The following is a 21,470-nucleotide window of genomic DNA, read 5'->3' on the forward strand; positions in this document are numbered from 1 at the left end:
ACAGATTAATTTTGTCGTACTTCTCAGTGTTATCATGTTTAATGTTTTTCTACATAGAAATGAACTGAAATAACAGTCAAGAAATAAAAAATTTAATGACCCAAGTGAATTATTGCGCATAATGTCGAGAGAAAAGTAATAAAAAAGTAACTAATAGACTTACATTAATCGTATTTGCCGTCTTCATGTACAAATGATCTTAGAAGCTGTGTAAATTTTTTTTCATAATATACAATATAGTGGTAATATTTGCAGTAGATACCCATGCTTGATCACCGGAGGACAAGTAAGAAGAAAATGTAAAAGATGAAATCTCAAGTTGTAAGAAGTTGTCTAACTATACATATGGTATTTATGATTGGGAATTTCTGTGAGTGTGCGTTCGAGCGTATTTTTTGTAAGAACGGCACTGAGATCGTAAGAAAAAAACAAATAGAACAGTACTGTCTCGACATTCTCTTTTGTTTATTTAAAAATCACGATGTAGCACTAGATTTTCCAGGCTATTACTCCTCGCATTTTTGTTTTAATAAAATGTTGATGTCTTTCTACAGAAGCAATCGTGTGAATCTACTTGGTACAGATGAATATTTCGCGTAAGTCTGTTGCTTATTTTTCTAAACCATTGTTCCTTTAACAAATTGTCGTTACGTTTTCATTGTCGATATTATATCCCACGCCCTATGCGCTTGTGGAAATATTACACTGGAGCTGTTGCGCAAATGTCTAGGCAGTGGCACCAATTCCCTCAAGATTTTATGTACTTCTTGCCGACGATTTCCTACTAGCATGAAACTTAGGTTCAAGGTTTCCTATCGACGACCTTCAACCACCGAGCTTATTCTACACATATTCCAAGTGACCATCTGTCCCAATATAAATATTGATTGATGTGAGTTGTGCAAATAACTTTTTCTCTGGGATCAGGAATATAATAGGAAGTATTAATTGGGGTTCTTAAGTGATGTCGATCTCAGTGGTGGTGCATTTGAACCATGATATGTCGAAGTCGACTAATATAATAATAGGAACGGGTTCGCACTGATAACACGGTTCAAAAACAAACAAAACCGCTCCCTTCTCCTAAGTACCTCATAGCTCACTGATCCGCAAAATATCAGATAACACCTATGAATATTTAATATATATATATATATATATATATATATATATATATCAATTTTTATATACATTTTTAAGGAAGCAAATAATAAGTGATTGAGGAATTTGCATTGATTAAACAAACAGGAGAATAAATTGTCTACCCCGTAGCAGCAGAAATCGAGATTTTCTCTACCTACGTAAACTTATTTAGTCATTAGCTCATGAAGACTGAAGCGACTTCGCGAATAACTAGAGTATTAGGTGGATCCATTAGTTATTTTTCCACATTCTCGAAATAGATATAGCAGAAATATCCTGATACATAACTATCACAACCGTAAAATACATAATCATACATTCACAAATTTCCATCTGAGTTTTCGTTTGACAGAACTAGGTCTGTTGAATACTTTATACCTATTAGAGAGGATATATAAGTTTATAAAAAAAATGATCGTCTTCATTATCATTTTAAGTGACAACTCTCTGAAGACCTTTAATAACACTATAGAACTGATTGACACTGGATCCTTCCATTCATATCGCCTCAAAAGCAAAAGATTAAAAGTATAAAAGCTTCTTGTACAACTGTTACTTTGTGAAATTGAAGTTATCTTGTCATCAGGATATTTTCAAACATATTCATTGAGAATTCCTATCACTCTCCTAGATTCTATAGTATTTCTGGCCTATAGTATAAGAACTGTAAACTCATGTGAAGTATCAAATTTATTCACATAGACACTCTAATACTGAGTGTCTTTTTTCTAATTTTATTACTATGAGATAAATAATATCTTAGTAAATTGTACTCGATATGATACTAATATAAAGATTCCTCTAATACAATACATATAAGAATTTCAAATACAGAACAATATATTTGCGATCGTTTTAAAAAATAGACAGTTAAATTGAACTCACTTTTTACATATTTTGTCGTATAGATCAAGTGAGTCAGAATCTCAATGCTCATTTTCATATGACCACAAGATTTGTTCACCTGAAATAAGTGCACGTGATTCTAACCGAAAAATGAATCATGAAAATACAGATTTATGGATTTTAAAATCAACTGAATCATTTGCATCTTCAGCTGCTGTTTCTCCAACCAATCCTCAAAATCTCCAATTCAATGTGCATTCTGATTCACAAAAACCAATGGAAGCGAGTATAAGTGATCCTTCTTTATGTTCTGACAATTTAAATAATATTCAATCTAAAATACCTCCACTATTTTCATCTCCATCTCATCAGTCACGGCTAGCTGCAAAACAACGTTTCTGTCTAGAACCTCCTAAACCTTTAACAATTGATCCTTTACGATTCATTGGTTCAAGGAACCAAGAACGAACGCTTATATGTGCACTGGATGATTGTTCTGAAGCTGTAGAACCTATTAAAAGCCCAGTCATATCTACGGCAAACGTATGGCCGATATGTAACACAGCAGAACTCAAATCAGTAGACTTGCCATCGAAAGTTTTATATGAAGAACTACTAATTCAATCTCCACATGGATGCACTAAAGCTTCATCAGATTATGAAAATAGTATTTATGAAAGTGACTCAGGAGATTGGCCTGGCGGTGACACTTGCAAATACACCAAACTTGAAGGAGTACCATTAGCTACTCCTGAGGATGTTAAAGATGCGGACTCTTCAAGTATCCTCAATGAACCTCATTTTTACGAAACAATTACAGCAAAACACCTCAATCGCTCCTCATCGTTACAATGCCGTCTTCCAAGTGATTATCAATTCGTGGCTATAACTAGGAAACAAAAGTCTAGTGTTCGAATAAATAGCTGGAATTCCGATGCATCGATTTCTAATCCTCCATCAATTATTCAAACATCAATGAGCTCACCTTTAATTCGATCTACTGAGCATCTTAGCTGGGCTAAAATTAAACAGATTACTGTTAAAGAAGAGTTGGAAACTACACAAATCTCAAAGTCACCCAATCTAGCTAAGTTGTGTGACAAACAAAAACATGTATACAGTGATTTAGATGATAGATATGAACGGGAATATTTCATTGATCCAAAGATACTTGTTAAAAGTCTCAGTAAGTGGGGCCTATTTGAAAATGATAACCAAGATACATCTAGTACAAGTAGTGCAGACCTTACTTCACAACCCATAATTCTACCGAAACCTGACAGTATTCAGCAATATAATGGGAAACTTTATGACATGAAAATAAAAAATACTCTAGACGACCGTTCAGATCGAAATTTGATGAGATATCACAAAACGGCCAATTTCATTCAAACTCATCCAAATAGAGAATCCAGATCTTTAGATAGAATGAATTCAAACCCTTTAAAGATAGTATATCAAACAAAGCGAATTGACAATACAATATATCCTCATGTTATTCCTGTTATGTCTGAAAGTCCCGTTATCTTGAAGACTTCCCTGAAGGAAACAACCAGACGCAATCCTAAGTTAGTATCTAGGAGAAGGTCTACAGTAAGTCCAGATAGTGAAGGAGTATATGTGTTTCGAATCGTTGGGGAACCAGGAACAGATAATACATCCAACTTAAAACCTGTATTTAACCAAACACCCACCAACTTGAATATTCAGAAGCATGTAAGTGAGAAAACAATTATTATGGGCAGTGATACAGGTGGAAGTGACAGGGTTTTGGTTTGATTCATTTAAGATTAAAGGTAAGTATATGTTGCGTTTGAGGATAACATATCAACAAGCATTCGAATTATCATAACATTTAGCTTGTAATTATCTAATCATGAAGTAGGTATGGGTCATATGAAAAAATAAGAGATCGCCAGTAACTGAATTTGTCCGCAAATTGATCTAATGTTCCACTTTTTTAATACCTGGCATCTTGTATTGAAATAGCTGACTTTACTTATAAGCTACCTTTCAAGGTATACGGGTTTAGATCAGAGATGAGCTTGCAACAAAACGTCACTGCAGACCCATTAGTATTGATTTACTATCTTCAGACAAAATCGAAAACTAGAGAAAATGATAAATCCCACTAGTGTGTTAACAGTGTTCAAGTAGTAGGCGGTTCGGACTATTATTTAGCATCACATTAACTGTTCTTATATTTTTTGTGAGGAATTGTGGAATATTAAAGATTCCCATTGTGAAAACTAGAACACATGTAAGCGAACAATTGTTTTCAATTAGATCGTCATCAGGCTTTACTCTAATATACATGAATATTTATACGAAAATGTTAGACCAATCAAGGCAATTTGAGTCAATGATCACAATGAAATAGAATACTATCAGAAGGGGTTTTGTGGAGATTTTAGTATTTTTATAGAGTTGAGATCATGAGTCAGTTGAAGTTAGAAATTAACACCGTTGGATGCCAGCTCAGTGGTCTATCGGTTAAGGGCTTCGGCTCGAAACTGGTAGGTCCTGGGTTCGAATCCCGCGAGAGTGGGTTCGTGGACGCGCACTGCTGAGGAGTCCCATAATAGGACGAAACGGCCGTCCAGTGCTTCCAGGTTTTCCATGGTAGTCTAGCTTCAATTGACTCATGATCTCAACTCTATAGAAATAGAATACGTCACCACGCATAATAATTAAAAGTACAAGTTGATAATGGGAAGACAGGTGTACTGATAGTAGTAAGAATATTAAATTACGATAACAAAAGTTTTATCCATAGTTAAACATTGGAAATAGGAGGTCAAACGTGGGTAAATAGACTTGGAATAGTCATCACAAAACCTTAAAATCACTACGTAATAAGAAGTATGTAAATAATTAGATAGTGAAGAATACAAACGGAAAGAGATGGAAAATTACCAATATTGGGAAGATACAAGTAAACAACAAGTGAAATGATAACAAAATTAAGAGTAAAATTCAAATAATAATGTCATTTCTTATGTCCGGCCACGGAAGGGGTAGGGGGTTTACAAATTTCTTCTGTACACATAAATTGGGGTGAAATGTACGAATTCCTATGGCTTCTGCTATATGAAGGAGACGGGAACGAATTCCGTTGGGAAATGATGGAGGTATACGATAGATCACTCGGAATGATTTCGATTTATCTACATCATGATCACTATCAATTAGATGTGCCAAGATAGAACTGCGTATTGTTTTTATCTAACCCTTCCCAAACCATCCTGGTAGATGTTCACTCATTCGTTGGTTAAGTTGCCTAGTAGTACGCCCGATATAGCTATCTCCACAGGAGTAGCTGAACTTGTAAATGCACATAAAGGAGGCCAACTCAGGTAACTTTTCCTTCGTTTGATTAGACATCGCTGGTGACTCGAGAAAGTCAACGCAAGATTGACTGCGTAGAATGTCCTGCTAATTACTTTCATTAACCTATCTTTCAGAGTATCACTAGCCACATCCCCGCTGAATTGTAGTTTCATGTATAAAGGTTTCTTTCGAACAGTTGAAATTTCAGACTTCTTTCTTGTATTATACATGTACTTCTTTTCTTAATGAACGCACTAGGGTAGCCGATCTCTGTCAGTGAGTTATTGATAAATTCCAGCTCCTGACTTAAAGTATCTACTGAACAGACCTTTTTTGCTCTACTAGTGAGGCATCTAACCAAATTTCTCTTATATCGGATAGGTGTACAGCTATAGAAGTGAGTATATTGGCAGACAGAGGGACTCTTTCTATACACACTTCTACTTATCGAGCCATCACTTCGCCTTCTTAGTGTGACGTCAAGTAACAACAAAATTATATTTAGTCATTTAGGAAAAGATTACCACCACCTAGTGCTCATTAATATTTTTCCTATAGGCCTGGAAGTGGATGAAATGCTACTAAATTTCACTATGTGCAACACTGGTATTCTAAGCACAGATGGTTGTAGCTTGATTGGATTAGAAATCATGCGTCAGCTTAAAGATACACACATATTCACTAGATCTGTGTACAACTGAAATAACTTACCGTAAACTTGACATCGTTTAACAACTTATTAACAACTGAAGTCAATATAGTATAGAAGAAAACAAAGGTCGTACCAATGATCGTCATTAAAAATAAAGAAACGCACATTGACTTTCTGAATACTACCATGTTCACTATGAGACGGGTTCGCAGACGAACGGAAATTCCAAATACTGATTACTACCTTTAATTGAGAATTATTTTGTATGAAAACAACGGTTTGACGGTCGATTATATCCAAGACTTTGGTATAATCCATTTTACGATTTCTTTTTGTATTTTCAGGACATACTGGTCTTGAATTCCGAACTATGCTTTCAATATAAATGAACCTGAGCGCTTTCCAAACACTAGTCCAATATTTTCGGACAGACATATATTGCACAATAGGAATATTTTATCAGGGTTCTTGTCCCTGTTTGGCTATATATATAATCAGGCACCTTCGGATCCAGACCTTCATGTTGAAAATATATAGGGAGTGTTATTACAACTGATATCATTTCTTTCTTTTTCCTATTATCGAGTGTAATTCTTTTATGCAAGTGCATATTATATGACAGACTAACTAATCTTTGCAGAATTTCTTTTGCTTATTTATAATTTTACTCAATCTCCGACCATATATTGCGTTTTTCAGTAAAATAATTTATAGGTTGCTCTTATTTCCGCAGATTGGTTAGTAATAAACTGGATGTACTCAGATTGTGTAGATGTGAAACAGTCGTTTGTCAGTTGTGTTTCAACTTTTCATGAGAATGATTAATTTTAAAAACAGAATGAAGTTTGTGAAATACTAAAGAAATAACAGGTTTATTATTTTCTGAAAAGGATAATCGAAAATTATGTACAGCGAACGAAGTATACATGAAATTGGTAAATGTGCAGGCTTTATGAAAAAATACATGGAATCTCACATTTAGTAGAGAAAAGTAATCTGAAGCTAACATCACATTTTATACAATAGTAAGATATTACGGTGTGTACGTATATATATATATATAGAACTCCAGATGCCTAGCGAATTAGGCTACTGTGAAAACTCATAATGTACAAAGATTTTATGATACAAGTTAGGTTGGGAACGTAAATGATCTTAGGAAAATTAGCCAACAAATAGTTAAATCATATTACAATCAGAAATCAAGTCGCTGTAAAAATAGAAATAAGGAACAAAGAAAAGACTCTTAAGGCTGAGAGCGCCAATACGTCCTATAGTAAGTACGTGTACGACGAAGTCTCGGTGTGCGAGAAAGTATGACCTGTATATCTCTGAGAGTTGCACGATGTGCCCTGAGACTGAGTGCTAATGAAAACCCAGACGTATTTGACACGCTATCACCAGTCCCACCGACACTGGAGACCAACGAGCTTGAATTTGCCGGTAAAGCTTCTAAACTGAGCTGCGTTAGGTTAGGTCCTGATGTTACCAAACCTAGTCGACTGGCACTGACAATAGAAAGGCGATTAGCAGTAGAAGCAGGTAGGGCACTCACCAAATTCGTCACACCATCTCTTGTTGAAAGAGAGGCTCCCAAAATATCTGTTGAAATAGGGTTTCCCATTTCATCTAAAGTATCTAGACGACGCTTGCGTTGTGGGCCGATAGCGTGAAGAGCTGTAAGATTGGCTTGATGTTGCTTCTCACGTTCATAATCTTCAGATGCTATCCGTCGAGCCATTTCCCTCATCTGCATTTGATGAGGATCTTCGTTTCGAGAACGCGACTAAAAATGGAAAAGTGCAAAAAATAATGATTCATTGTGTTTTGAAAGGTGAAAACACTAAATCAACCAATGAGGACAAAAAGCGTAAAATAGAGACTCCCGTGCAATTCATTTTACTAATATTAGCTAATGTTACGCTACAAGGGGCTTATCTACTAGATACCTAAAATTTGCAAAAATAAGTCAGTATTCGGCAAATAAATGAAGTTAAAGATTTTCTTAAGAAATATATTTTGAAACTTACTTTTGCAGCTTTCAAAATTAGATCCTTTTCTAATTCCGATTGCCTCATTCGGTCATGTTCATCCAACTTCTGAAGAAATCTCAATTGTTCACGAGTGTGATCTGTTTGAACCAAACGAGAATCCTCGCCTAAACGATCGAGACGATGTGATACTACAATCCTCAACTTTGATAAAAGATTTTTGATGAATATTTGCAAACCGTGGGCGAGAGACACGATAGATTCTTCTGTTAGTGTTTTTATGCCATGAGATTCTAATATTTCCTTAACTTTTTCTGATGGGAAAAATGGATTGTCACGTGTAGGTGACATAGGGGGGTGACGGATATCATCGCTCAAAAACGAGAGGTCATTCTGTTTTCGGTCCACACCTTCTATTAGTACAGTTGATCCATTCAAGGAGAGGAGATTGGAGCCTACTTTGCTGTGAACAGCGGGTAGAATTCCAGGAGAATAAGTGTTAACGTATCCAGATTTAGCACGAATTATAGGGGGTACGGATGCAGAAACACCAGCAACTGATTTTATCGATGCTAGGTTGATACCCAATGTTGCGGAAGTGGACGAAGCAATAATTGGTCGTAGGTTTTGGTAGTTTGGACGCGTACCGTTAATAGTCGATGTGAAACGTGTCGAGACCACTGTTGCAGCGGTTGCATTAGATACGACAGACGCTGAAGATGAAACACCACTAAAAGACTGAGCTAAACGATATTTTGCACCGGTGTTAGGACTTGAAGCTGCATCATAGTTTGTGGCAGATGTAATACATGTCCGGGGAGGAGCAGGAGCCAATAGTGGGGGTTGTGTTCGAGGTGTTGGAACAGTGACAGGACTACTTGGAATAACTGGCGACGAAACTGATGACATGAGTGTGCCTACTATGCGAGGAGTTGTATTCGTTGGCAGAGTAATACGAGGACCAGCGGGTACTGCTGAAGAAACTAGTGTTGTGGAAACCGCGGCATTAGAGCGGGGCTGAAGACCTAGGGTAGGTAATGTTGTTACGATAGAGACAGGAACTGCTGTGGGTACACCTGTGAAGATATCTTTTGGAGGAGGTTGTATGTTTGGGAGACGACAGACACCATTAGCTAGATCTCTTCTAAGTAAATCTATGTTGTCCTTTATGAATGGGGCGAGGTCCATACCAGGATTGGCACTTTTAAGATTGCTACGTAGTTGTGCACTGAACGAACTGGCATCAAGTTCTCCGTTCTATATAAACAAAGTGAATGGTAAAAACTTGTGACACATGAAGTCGAAAGTAAATAATAAGGAAAAGATCGATTGATAAAACAGCGGGGATATCCGTCCACGGAACTAAATACGGAATCATAAATGGATATTTATCAAAATATAATATCACTGCTCAGATGATTGAATTAAAGGTAGTAGTGATCTATTTTTTAAAAATCTGACTTTCGGTTACTAAATTGTAGGTTTACCTATTTTGATTTAGGCAACCGGATAGTTGAAACAGCCATTATATCTAGTGTAGTTCAGATCTGAGTGTCTGAAGTCGATGAGTTATATTTTGCTTGTCAAAACAATATAATGTAAGGGATATTTGAACGTTACATAATAGATCACTATGTTAACATCTAAGGAAAGGATATAAATATTTTGGGGTTATAAAAGTTATCTTAATTTGAATATATCTAACATATCTAATGAGTCTTGAATTTTGTGTAAGTAAATACTGTGGTTCTAAGACAAAAAAATCGCTGAAGTATTTAAAACCTCGAAACGGAGTTTAACGACAGATATGTAGATTAAGGGTTCAAATCTCACTCCAGCTGTTGTGGTTTAGGGTTTCGAAGAGTAATGTTAACTCTCAGACAATATACATGCCATGCAGTTTAAAAACGAAACCTGTGCACGATCACTGAATTGTAAATTATACAAAATATAATGTAAAGCAAAGTGAATTTAGAATTTATTTAGTTAAAAACTCACCACTAATGCTTGAATTAGCGTTGCTACTGAGCTGTGAGTGCTAACTGAGACGTTCTTTGATAGTTCTAGCAATTGGTTAAAAAATCCCACTAATTTAGTTGAGGAACCCAACTGAGATGTGACAACTCCTGATTATAAAAACAAATATCAGAAAGTACCTCTTGAAAAAGTTTCCAAGCGGTCAAAAAAACTAATGAAGACAATGGAAAAAATGTGTGGACACTTACTTGAAGCTTCCAAAGAAATCAACTTCGCAATAATTTGTCTCAAGAGGTTCCAATGTTCCACGCTAGTCAGCTAGAAGGTAGTATGACTAAAAGGGGTGAATTTCACGTCCCCATTCTGTCACATACCATCAACTGTACCGTAGGGGGAAGGTATTTACCAAATATAGAGTTACTTGGTCTTGAGAATCCCACATTACTAATGCCTTATATATTTATGGTTACTAGGGTACGTTAAAAAATGAAAAGCTGACAATCCGAAGTTGAAAATGAAAACTCAAAAAAGTCATCTCTTGAGGTTTGGGTTCAAACTCCAAGGTCAACTGAATCGTTAGAATACATCTCGGCCACTGCATGAGATTTAGCATCAAATCCTCCAAGGTCTTTAACAACGGGATATGATTATTTTGTGATGGCTTCAAGTAATAAGTCTACTCTTTATGAAATGACTCCAATCAGCGGTGCATAATTTCATGAACTGATGTCTTGATTGAGTCAGCTTGCTGGCAAGCTCGTTTGGGTTTCTTCTACTTTACTTTTATCTCAGGTGGAGTGTTCGTCTGTCTACTAGGGCCAAGGAAAGTTTACTGCATAGTGGTTTGTTTGTAATTACGTTATGGTCGTAAAGCATGGGCAGAATTGCTATCTGTCGATTCATTATGAATCGCCAGTTAGGGTCCTAGAAATTGTGTAACTTAGTGGATTGAGAAATTATCAAATGTGAGTCAGAAAAGAAGCCATTAGAGTTTCTGCTTTACATTTATTTTATATCCTACATAGAAGTGAGAGGAACTCAAGTCACTAAATAACTCCGGGCTGCTATTAAATTGCCACAAATGACAATAAAGATAAGGCTTCGGATTTTAACTAGATGAACTGAATATTTCAAGTGTTTTGATAGTCTGATGTAAAGCTGACCCAAAAAATATATATATATGTATATAAAATTAAGATGGAAGACTTACTTGGCATAACAGGAGTGGTGGCAAGCACACCATTTGGCTGGAGTACAGTTTGTCCAACTGCCAAACTCCTAACTTGCATCACACTCGGAGCACTTGGAAGGACATTATTAGTTATCCCAGATTTAGGAAGCAAGTACACCTGGTTAACCATGGGTGGTCGAGGTACCTTCATAAAACAAAATTATGTAAGGAAGTCATATAGAAATGTACCACCGGGAATAAACCAAGTATGGAAATAGTTATTTTTCAAATTTGAATGGAATTTTTAGATAGAAAATAATGGGATATAACTATTCTTTCTGCATTTTTATATGGGAAGGTTTCACAATGTGTGGACAACGATATCAAAAAAGTGATCTCATGAGGTGTTACGGAAGAACAGCATTGGTTGACTTGTTTAAAGTCATCTGACCTCTGGGAACATAGTCAACAGATAGAAATACACTGGTACATGAAAAGCAACAACTGTCACTGACAGTAATCTAATTAGTTGTCAAATAAACCAGCTTTCAATCAATCTCGTTTTCCAGACTTCACCAACTTACTTTACTTTGAGCAATCAAGTGACATCGCTAACCATGATACAAAAAGTGGATCGAAGTCAATTACATGGATATGTGCTTGGTTACTAAGTCGTAGTGTCAAAATATCGAAAGTTCATAGACCTAGTTAAAATATGCTACACTGAGCTGACCAAACCAACAGTCTAGTAAAAAATATGTCATTCGCTGATCCTAATACTTTTAGTGAATTGTTTATCCTGAGAATAAAGTATAGCAACTCGGACCGATGCATGAATTTACAAATTCCCAAGACGTTTTGTTTCATGTGTTTTAAGGAATAACACAAGTTTCTTAGCTATTTTAATTATGAGTCTTCATTCAGTTATTGCACTACATTTCAATTCAGAAAAGTGAGTAAATTTGTTTAGTCTAAAGTATCAACATCTTAGTAAGTAATATCGATATTAGGTTGGCTGACAGGTTTAATACTTGGATTTACCTGAGTCTTCCGAACTTTTTATGTTATCTTGTTCCGCATACTAGAGTACAATGATTATGATTAAGGGAAGGAACAAACCCTAAAATCTTCAAGCATCTGACTGGCGACTACATAGAAGCTGTATTATAGGGAAGTAGACTAGCAGTTGAGTCGACTGATTAGGGAAAATCAGTTGTAGCAGGATAGATAATAATTAACTCATCAGTCATAAGGAAGACTAAACAGTACTGTTTGGGTTGAATTATTTTTTTTATTTGATCATATGTACAAATATTTGTGGATTCCTCTCGTGATCTTCAGAAACTCAGTGACTAAAACCGATAATTTACTGTGTTCAGTCTTGCACTAATTTGACACAACAAAAGGATAGCGCTGTATCATACAGTTCACAGGTAATTATGAAAAATCATGATTTTTATTCAGGGAAATTCGATTTTATGCTTTTATTTTCCTTAATACTGCAACTGTGGTAAGCATTTCTCTAAGCACACAATAACAGATTAGCCTCAAAAATGGCAAGTGAAACAAAGTTGGGAATGCAGTGAGATTATAATCATACGATACGATAAATAATGAATTCCTGTAGTATCCCTTTAGCACTGATGGTTTAGTGATAATGTACAGACGCTCAGCACTTTATTGATCGATACCAAAAAGATCTGAATGGACTTTGCATTACCTAGCAATATCAAATACACATAAGCGATAAAATTTCACTTAATCCCTATGCTTCAACTCAAAACATACCTTGAAGTGTTGCTGGCATACCATCAATCATGATGACCAAAGACAGACTGTTGGAAACTTATCGAAAGTCCAGTCGCAATATATACCAACTACTTACAACTGGATATGTTTGCCACCTCCTAACACAGAAGAACCAGAGAATTTATTTTATCTACATTATTATTTGTCTTTATTTTAATTTGATCAAAGGATGACTATAATTTATGGACAAATCAATCACATTTAAGATAGCAGGTCTTGGATTTTAGCGCGAAATTAATTCACTCATTTCGTTAAATATCATTTTGTCATTATGGCTGACGTCATTACGTGAAAGCATTAAATCTAATTCCTAGCCGTAACATTCAACTAAATCCCAATGCTAATTCCTCACACTAATATATAACCTTCATTTACTCCTGGTAAGTAGGTTTTTTATTATTTTATTTAAACACATAAATACTGGTACAAAGGGGCACCAGATACATATGCGCCGCACAAATCTCATTTGATTTGTGTGAGGGCTGAGATACTGCTCAGGTACCCAAACTGAAGCAGGTGGTTTTCTTAGGGGACCACACCCGGAGACTTTGATCTAAAGATCTAATCCATAAGGCAGTGGAGCATCGTAAGGAGATGCAGTTCCATGGTAGCCGGTGACCAACGATTGGTTCATACGCCATTTTTCCCCTCAGGATACTGGAGCCCATGTGCACCACTGGTTTGAAATCAGGGTTTTCCAACTCCCCTAGGTGGACTCAACGTGTCCACCAACCCGGTTAAAAAGCGCCGGACATTCGCTTTTCGTCCTCTCGATTTCGTAAATAACACCCCCGCCACGAGAAGGCAGTGAGTAGGACTTCTCTGGCAGAGGCTATATACACGTGGTCATGTGAGAGCATTTCGAGAGGGAGAGCGATCTCTCCCCACTCTCGGCCGTACTAGGGCATTTGGGGGCGGTAAGTAGGTGGACATTCCAAGGTCATTTTAGCGTTGCTCAAAGGTCGTTCATAAACTATAGTCTTACTGATCAGAGCAGTAGGAAGAATCATGCTACGAACTAAACACTGCTGAAACATCCAGAACAGGATGTGATAAGTCCGAACCCTGAAATCTAATGATCAAAATACGTCTATTATTGAGGCACAAAAGTATTTCTCGGCAACCGTTGTGCCACTACAACCATTACACCAGATGCCTTACGATTATAAGTACTGGGAAACCGTAAACGAATGAATAAGGGAATTCCGAAACTAAGGAACCTTTTGAAATAACACCGAAGATTAACAACTGTTTGCTTTCCAGAGGATGTTAAGTTTGCCAGCATCCCAACTTTTTAACTAAAAATCCTGCGTTACGATTATCTCCAAACAAGACTACCAGTTTTTAAGGGATAGAATATCAGTCTATGAATCCTTGTGGTAAAAATCTACTGACGGTTAATAACTTAATAGCATTTTAAGAGGATTTATAGAACAACATTCTGCTTAGTTAAGATGTTGCAGCAAGAATATTAAATCAGCGATCTGCCCGGCTATATATATTCACGAGATACCTCTATGGATTATCACCTGATATAGTCCAAGTTGAGGGTGCCGTGTAATCAGGACGCAATTGAAGACACATTGCAAAAGTTATTTCGGATTCGTACTGCTTTTCTTAGATAAATAGAACACGATAGTGATAGCAGCTCCTTTAAGGAAGTGTTTAGTGAAATCACGCAGTGAGTTGCAGTCTTGCAAGTTTACATAGTCTGAACCCTGAAATTAGGTCTCCGAGCCGACTAGTTTTTTTTTACCAAAACTGAGATTTTGGGAACTTCGAAGTGTTCGAGCATTTCAAGACCCATTGCTCTTAAGATGGTATGTGAAAAAGACCTTTGTGAGATATGTCAAAAACACTCTCTGGATTTCTATTTCCACAGAATTCACTATAAGTATCAAATCATTAAATCACTAGTTTTGACCTTAGTTTTGTGTAAGATAAGAAATGAAACTGGACGCTTGGGACCAACAGTTGTAGTACTGATGTTTACAATGTTACTAATATCTCTTCATAACCGCCCACCGCCTAAACTTTGTAACAGACAACTGTGCCCGCACCCCAGATATCGGATAAAAAATAAAAACGATAATTACGACGCATTTGTCTAAAGTTTATATTCGACTTTGAATTGGTAAAATACATTACGTAAGTAAAGCAAAAAAATTTCCTTTATGTTCAATACCATCCACAAGTGTGAAAAAGGTCACTCCAACACACCTTAAGACGAAATTGACACGTTTAATTGCCACTGTGCGTTTTAGCAATGAGTCAAAAAAGATACGTTAGGCACGTATATTGCGTATGACATTGATCCTATTTATGTTGTTCTAGCTTCGTGCTATAATGCAAGCCAAATGTGTAGCGTGGTAAAGCATTCATGTTCCTACTTTGCGAATGTTAAAGCTGAGAAAAAGCATGTTATTTCTAGGTAATTGACTAAGAAATTTGGTGATGTGTAGTCGAGACAGACAACTTCCAGGGAATGCCAGCGGCCAGCAACACAGATCCGTATGCATGCAAATATAGGAATCTACAAGTTTTCGGTTACTTGGTCGGATCAAATCTGAACTTACAGAATAGTTAATGCTAGATGAGACCACGGATTAGGTACCACTTAATGTGATCATCAAATGTAAAGATGATACTGATCTGCATATAGATAAACGGCTAGGACTCTCCCTACGTCTTCAAAATATTCCCAGTGTTTGTCTATAAAAGGATTGTGAAGTGGAAGCTAAGGGACGTCGGAAACTACCTACTAAGAACTCTGGCGTCTTACAGACGGTACAAAAACAAAGGTTGACGAGACCTCAATTCCTTAAAACATATCACTTACGTTGGCAGGGACAATATTTCCGAGAGGCCTTGTCTGTGCACGAATACTGGACAGCGGTATCCGGACGGGCACTGGCAAATGTTGTTGTTGACCTACATAGATAGAAGATCACAGCAAATGATTTGTCTTGTGCAAGTTGAAGTTACATGACTTAACAACAAAACAGAAATCTTGGAAAACAATGCGCAACTACATAATAAAATGCATAGACTAAACACCAGAACACATCTTATACGCCCAACCTGCAGGCCGATCACCCATAACTTAAAGGCCGCGCTCGTCGATCTAGCGCACCATTTAAAGCAAGTTGGTAGACCAATTTATCTCAATTAAGCGTGTAAGATCACCTAACTGAGTGTTTTGAATACTAATTATTAGCTTCGTATGTATTAGTGTTAATCAAGTGTTTAGAAATGCCTGGCTTACAGTCTATGTTATTACACTTCTAGGATGCTTCCGTGAGTGTCTAGCCTTCTCTTAAATGAGTCAATTGAAGGTGCAGACACCACTGCTTCGGATAACGGGTTCAAATAACTGATGACTAATAGCGAAAACTTGTAGGCCACGGGTATTTCGTTCGTTCTTGGATTTTCTACTCGCCTGCTATGTCCTCTGAGATGTCCCGCCCAGTGGGAAGAAAAAAGGATATAATCGGTCCAAAACAATTTCTTAGTATTTTATACATCAAAATCAGATCACCTCCTAATCTGAGATAGGACAGAGTAAAGAGGTCTAGCTTCTCAAGCCGCCCTTTGTATGGTAAACCCCGGAGTTCTGGAATTGCACCAGCAGCTGCCCTCTCTGATTTTTCCAGGTTATCCGAGTCACCTCTAAAACATAGGCTTGCAGCCTGAGCGCAGTTTCCAAATTTAGTTCTCACTAAGGTTGTGTATACTGTATTGAACATGACAACACCTGATTTGGTGAATGTTCGTCTTAAAGTTCATACGGTTCTAACCCCCTTAGCTGCAACCTCCCGGAAGTGGTCCCTGGTCTTAAGATCACGATCCACTGTCACCCAAGGATCCTTGTGAGACTGGACTACTGGTACAGGCACTAACCCTATGCTGTACCTATCGGCTTTTGTATCCCCAAAGTACTTGTACACACACTTTGCAGCACTGATAGTCATCAGCCACTCTTTAGACTAGTTAATCACAATATTTAAGTCTGCCTGAAGTGCACATGCATCTGCATCTCCTGCTATTTCTCGCCAGATTTGTACATCGTCAGCGTATATTTACATCGAGGAATCAACTATACTGGGGAGATTATTTACATACGATATAAAAAGTAAAGGACCTGGGACAGAGCCTTGAGGTACTCCATTCAGTACTGATCTTCAGGTGGAGCACTTGGAATTTATTCTTACTTTCTGTCTACGACCTACCAAGAAATCTTTGAGCCATTTTAAAAGAGGTCGGCCAATACCGAAATTTTCTAACTTCAAGAGTAATCTATTTGTCGGCACCTTATCAAATGCTTTGCTGAAGTCTATGTACACCATATCCACTGATTTTCCGTTGTCTAGAGCCTTTGTCCGATGCTCCCTTGCTATATGGAGTTTTGGTGTGCAAAATGAACCTTTTCCGAAACGATGTTTTCTGTTTAACAAGTTGTTGGTTTCCACGAATGTCATTATGGTCCTTTTGACTATTCTTTCCAGTATTTTAACTACAACACTGGTGAGGCTGATAGGTCTGTAGTTTGATGGAAGTTGTCTCGATCCTGTTTTATATATGGGAGTGACGATTTCATTTTTCCAGTCCGTGGGTAACACACCTTGGTCAAGTGACAGATTGAATATTACAGTCAATGTGGCCGCAATAAATTATCCAATATATCTCAGAATTTCGGGATGTAATTCATCCGGTCCTGTTGTCATTTCCGTGTCTATAGTGCTGGGAGCCTTTACTACATAGTCCCGATCAAAGTCCACTGTGAGTAGACGGTGTGTTGACTTTGTGTTTGAGTTTAGTTCTTCGTCTAGATGATGTTCCTGAGTGAAAACCACCCCAAAATAGTTTGTCATAGCCCCTGCGTTTTCTTGATTGTCCTCTCTTAATTCAGATTCACTCCCTTCCTCAACTAGGTTAAGAATCCAGCACTGCATTCTTGCTTTGTAATTTACTTATGAGAATATTCTCTTAGGCTGCTTGATTACAGATCATGACAACTGCATTTCATATTTCCTCTGAGATTCACGGATTTTAATTATACACTCATTTCTTACCTACCTGTTGCATTTCGTCGTACTTGCTGTGTCAGGGCTAGTGGTAACGTTCCAACCTTTCTTCTTCCGTCTCAGTAAACGTTGAATATCTCGACCTATCCAGGTATGGCCGTGCTTCTTCTTTCAAACTGTTGACGGTAAATTTGGTTGAGTTACCCGATTGTATTGCTGCCTGAAATGAGTCCATGCCTCTTCTACTGATGTCCCTGAGTCAATTATCCAGTTTTCAGATGATGCTGCAGAGTTTGTCGCCTCCATGTCTACCTTCCATATTTTAGGATGGGCCGGCGCAACTGTTTGTCAGGACATTTCATCCATGAACTTGAATAAGGTGGCTGCATGATCACTTCTCCCTGGAGGTGAGAGGAAAGTCATTTGAACGATGTCGTCACCGTGTGTGAAGACTAAGTCCAAGAGAGAAGAGTAGCTTCTTAAGTTATAGCTGGTGGGATCTTTAATGTTCTGGAATAAAGCTAGTGCAATTGAGGCTTCTAACAGTTTGCAACCAAATGACGTTGTTGGTGACCTTACTTCTAAGTCTCCACAGTTTATATACGGCGCATTAAAGTCGCTTACTACAAAGCATTCTTCCACGGTGTGGGCAGCCTGGAAGTGATATTAGCCCTCATACTCATAACTGCACACGAGACCAAGTTGGTCACATTCAAATTCCTCCTACACCTCCTAATAACTCTCTTATCTCCACGACTAACCCTTCTCACGTCCTCTTATCACCTCGCACCGCTAGGGCAAACGATTCGAGTAGGCGGAACGTTATTCCTGGTCTCCTGAAACGACTCCCTAAACTACATGTAGGAATTTTTAACGTCCGAACATTGTGTCAAATAGGACAACAAGCTTCCTTAGCTAGGACTTTAGAATCTTACACCATCGATGTGTGCTGCGTCTCCGAAACGCGCATACAAGATCCGAGTAGTGTCATTCATTTGACCTCACCTAATCAAAATAAAGAACCATCTCGATACACGCTTCGTGTATCTGGAAGCCCTGATGCTGCTTCCCATGGCCTCGCTGGAGTAGGTATAGCATTAAGTCCTAGGGCAGAACTAGCTCTTTTAGACTGGATTCTAGTAGACAGTCGTCTATGCGCTGTTCGACTAAACGGATCAGTAAGGACTCGGGAAGATAGGGAGACGTCGTTGCCTCTTTATCGTCTTTGCCTACTCTCCCACTGACTGCAGCTCAGACGATATAAAAGAGGAGTTCTACAGGAAACTGACTGACCTTCTCCGAACAGCTAGACGTTCGGATGTAGTAATAGTGGTTGGTGACTTTAATGTTCAAGAAGGTAAACTGAGTGAAAAGAAAAGACACCTGGGTGGATCTTATGGTGTCATGGCTAAAAGAACAGATAATGGTGACCGTCTGTTGCAGCTATGCTCAGATAACCGCCTGTTTCTTGCAAATACTAACTTCAAGCACAAGGGAAAGCATCTTTTGACATGGCGACCCCCGAATTCGTCCCAACGTTGGACCCAACTAGATCACATCGCCATCAGCCACCGATAGAGGGGCTCGATAGAAGACTGTCACTCATTCTGGAGCACATGTTTAGATTCAGATCATGCTCTAGTGCGAGCACGTATCTGTCTGCGTCTTACTGGACGTAGGAAAGACACTACAGGGGAGCCTCTAAGGGTTCTACTTAATGATAGGCAAGCTAAGAATATATTTCAGGAACACCTAGAAAAACAGTTAGTCAGCCATGTAAGTTATGCTCACCCCGAGGCAGCGTGGAATGACATCCGAAAAGCTGTGGAAACAGCAGTGATATCCGCTAGTACTGTAAACCATAAGGTTAAGGAGAAATAATGGATTTCAGCAGCATCTACCTCACTGAAAGATGCTCGAAAACTCATCCCATCTGTTTCTGAACATGACGAACAGTGGTGAGTAGCGAAAGCAAGAGAGATGAAAAAGGCAGCGGCAATAGGAAACAGCAGACAACTGTTCAGACCTGTTAAGGAAACCGGTATTAGGAACCCAACTGTCAGCGAAACTTTCTCGGCAAAAGATAGACATATTATTCATTCTCTATCCAGGAGATTGGATCGATGGGCAGAACACTTTAGGGATCAGTCCAACTGACCTTCAGTCACACTTTGGTTTCCTACGATCCCAAGTCGACCTGAATGGCAAGTTAATGTAAATCCTCCAACTCTTTACGAGGTTGAAAGGCTATAGGAAATCTGAAGCGTGGAAGAGCAGCAGGCCCTGACAGGTTTAGCCCTGAGATTCTTAAGGATGGCGGTCCAGTACTAGCAGTGAAATTGACTGAGGTCTTAGGTAGGATCTGGGAACTAGACGTAATTTCATCTGACTGGTCCCAATCACTGATTTTGCCAGTCTATAAGAAAGGACAAAAGTCCTCCTGTGACAATCACAGAGGGATCAGTTTGACTAATATAATGTCTAAAATATTAGCTTCAATAATACTTGGATGCCTAACCAAAGCTCATGAAGAGCAGCCTAGAGAAAACCAGGTTGGTTTTCGACCTGGACGTGGTTGTGTAGACCAGATATTCACACTTATTCTGGTCCTAGAACACAGAAATAAAATGCAAAATGTTACTTCAAGATTGGGTTGCACCAACATCTAAACTAATAATAGAAGTGAAGTAGTTGAGCGTGTCGACCGCTTCACTTATCTCGGGAGTCTCACCAGCCCTTGTGGTCTGGTGTGTGACGAAATCTCAGCACGGATACAGAAGGCTCGTCTAGCTTTCGCCAACTTGCGTCATTTATGGCGTAGGCGAGATATCCGCCTAGCAACCAAAGGACGTGTTTACTGTGCAGCAGTTCGTTCCGTCCTACTTTATGGCAGTGAAACATGGCCAGTAAGAGCAGAGGGTATTCGTAGGCTACTAGTGTTCGATCATAGGTGTCTTCGAAGCATTGCTCGTATATCCTGGGACCACCGGGTAAGTAATGCAGTTGTTAGGAAACGGTTACTAGGTAATGATGGCAAATCGATTGATGAAGTAGTGAAACTTCATCAGTTGAGATGGCTGGGACACGTGTTACGTATGCTCAACCACCGACTGTCCCGACGTGCAATGCTTTATGGTGTAGGAGTAAGTTGGAAGAAAGCTAGGGGCGGCCAGACCAAAACGTGGCACAAATCCATGAAGTCGCTGACAAGTAGACTGAGCCATGTTGGTAGGTGTAGACTACGTAGTTGGGATTCGCGAGATGATAGCAATCGATGGATAGAGACCTTGAATGACATGGCGAAGGTGAATCCACTCTTTGTGTTCTACCAAATTCTAATTCTCCAAATTCCTCATGTACCTATCTTTTTTCTCTTTTCAAATTTATCTCACTGTATTATACTCCTTCAATAACATCTTCAAACCCTAATCTTTCACATAATGCTTATACTCTTACTACTTCTACCACTATGGGATTTGAATCGACAACTTCATCTCTGTGCTAATGTGGTATGGCAGTTCGAACTG

At 38.3% G+C, this 21,470-nt stretch overlaps 2 protein-coding genes across 2 annotated transcripts in view; one reads left to right on the top strand and one right to left on the bottom strand.

Moving 5' to 3' along the window:
• The window catches only part of Smp_130440 (hypothetical protein), a gene marked incomplete at its 5' end in the record, with an annotated part of 114,414 nt that extends 106,667 nt beyond the window's left edge, over positions 1 to 7,747 (top strand). The window contains 3 exons of the mRNA XM_018790086.1: positions 555 to 596; positions 2,052 to 3,785; positions 6,316 to 7,747. Of these exons, the coding sequence (XP_018646394.1) occupies positions 555 to 596; positions 2,052 to 3,768 (1,759 nt within the window). The 3' untranslated portion in view covers positions 3,769 to 3,785; positions 6,316 to 7,747. The remainder of the gene's footprint in view (positions 1 to 554; positions 597 to 2,051; positions 3,786 to 6,315) is intronic.
• Positions 6,329 to 15,994, bottom strand: Smp_015220 (transcription initiation factor, putative). The gene is made up of 5 exons (XM_018790097.1): positions 15,759 to 15,994; positions 11,150 to 11,315; positions 9,961 to 10,088; positions 8,002 to 9,219; positions 6,329 to 7,757 (listed from the first exon to the last, which is right to left on the bottom strand). Exons 2-5 carry the CDS (start codon positions 11,298 to 11,300, stop codon positions 7,218 to 7,220), a joined length of 2,037 nt encoding a protein of 678 aa, XP_018646395.1. The 5' UTR covers positions 11,301 to 11,315; positions 15,759 to 15,994; the 3' UTR covers positions 6,329 to 7,217.
• Between the last annotated feature and the right edge of the window lie 5,476 nt (positions 15,995 to 21,470).

This window comes from Schistosoma mansoni (assembly GCF_000237925.1).
Source record: "Schistosoma mansoni, WGS project CABG00000000 data, supercontig 0126, strain Puerto Rico, whole genome shotgun sequence".
Lineage (NCBI taxonomy): Eukaryota > Metazoa > Platyhelminthes > Trematoda > Strigeidida > Schistosomatidae > Schistosoma > Schistosoma mansoni.

What these genes read in the sequence shown, in the direction of transcription:
- Smp_015220 (XM_018790097.1), bottom strand. Translation starts at nt 11,300, where the DNA reads ATGGTTAACCAGGTGTACTTGCTTCCTAAATCTGGGATAACTAATAAT. An exon ending in CGCTAATTCAAGCATTAGTG is followed by an intron (nt 9,220 to 9,960) that starts GTGAGTTTTTAA and finishes TTGTTTATATAG; the next exon opens with AACGGAGAACTTGATGCCAG. An exon ending in TAATTTTGAAAGCTGCAAAA is followed by an intron (nt 7,758 to 8,001) that starts GTAAGTTTCAAA and finishes TTCCATTTTTAG; the next exon opens with TCGCGTTCTCGAAACGAAGA.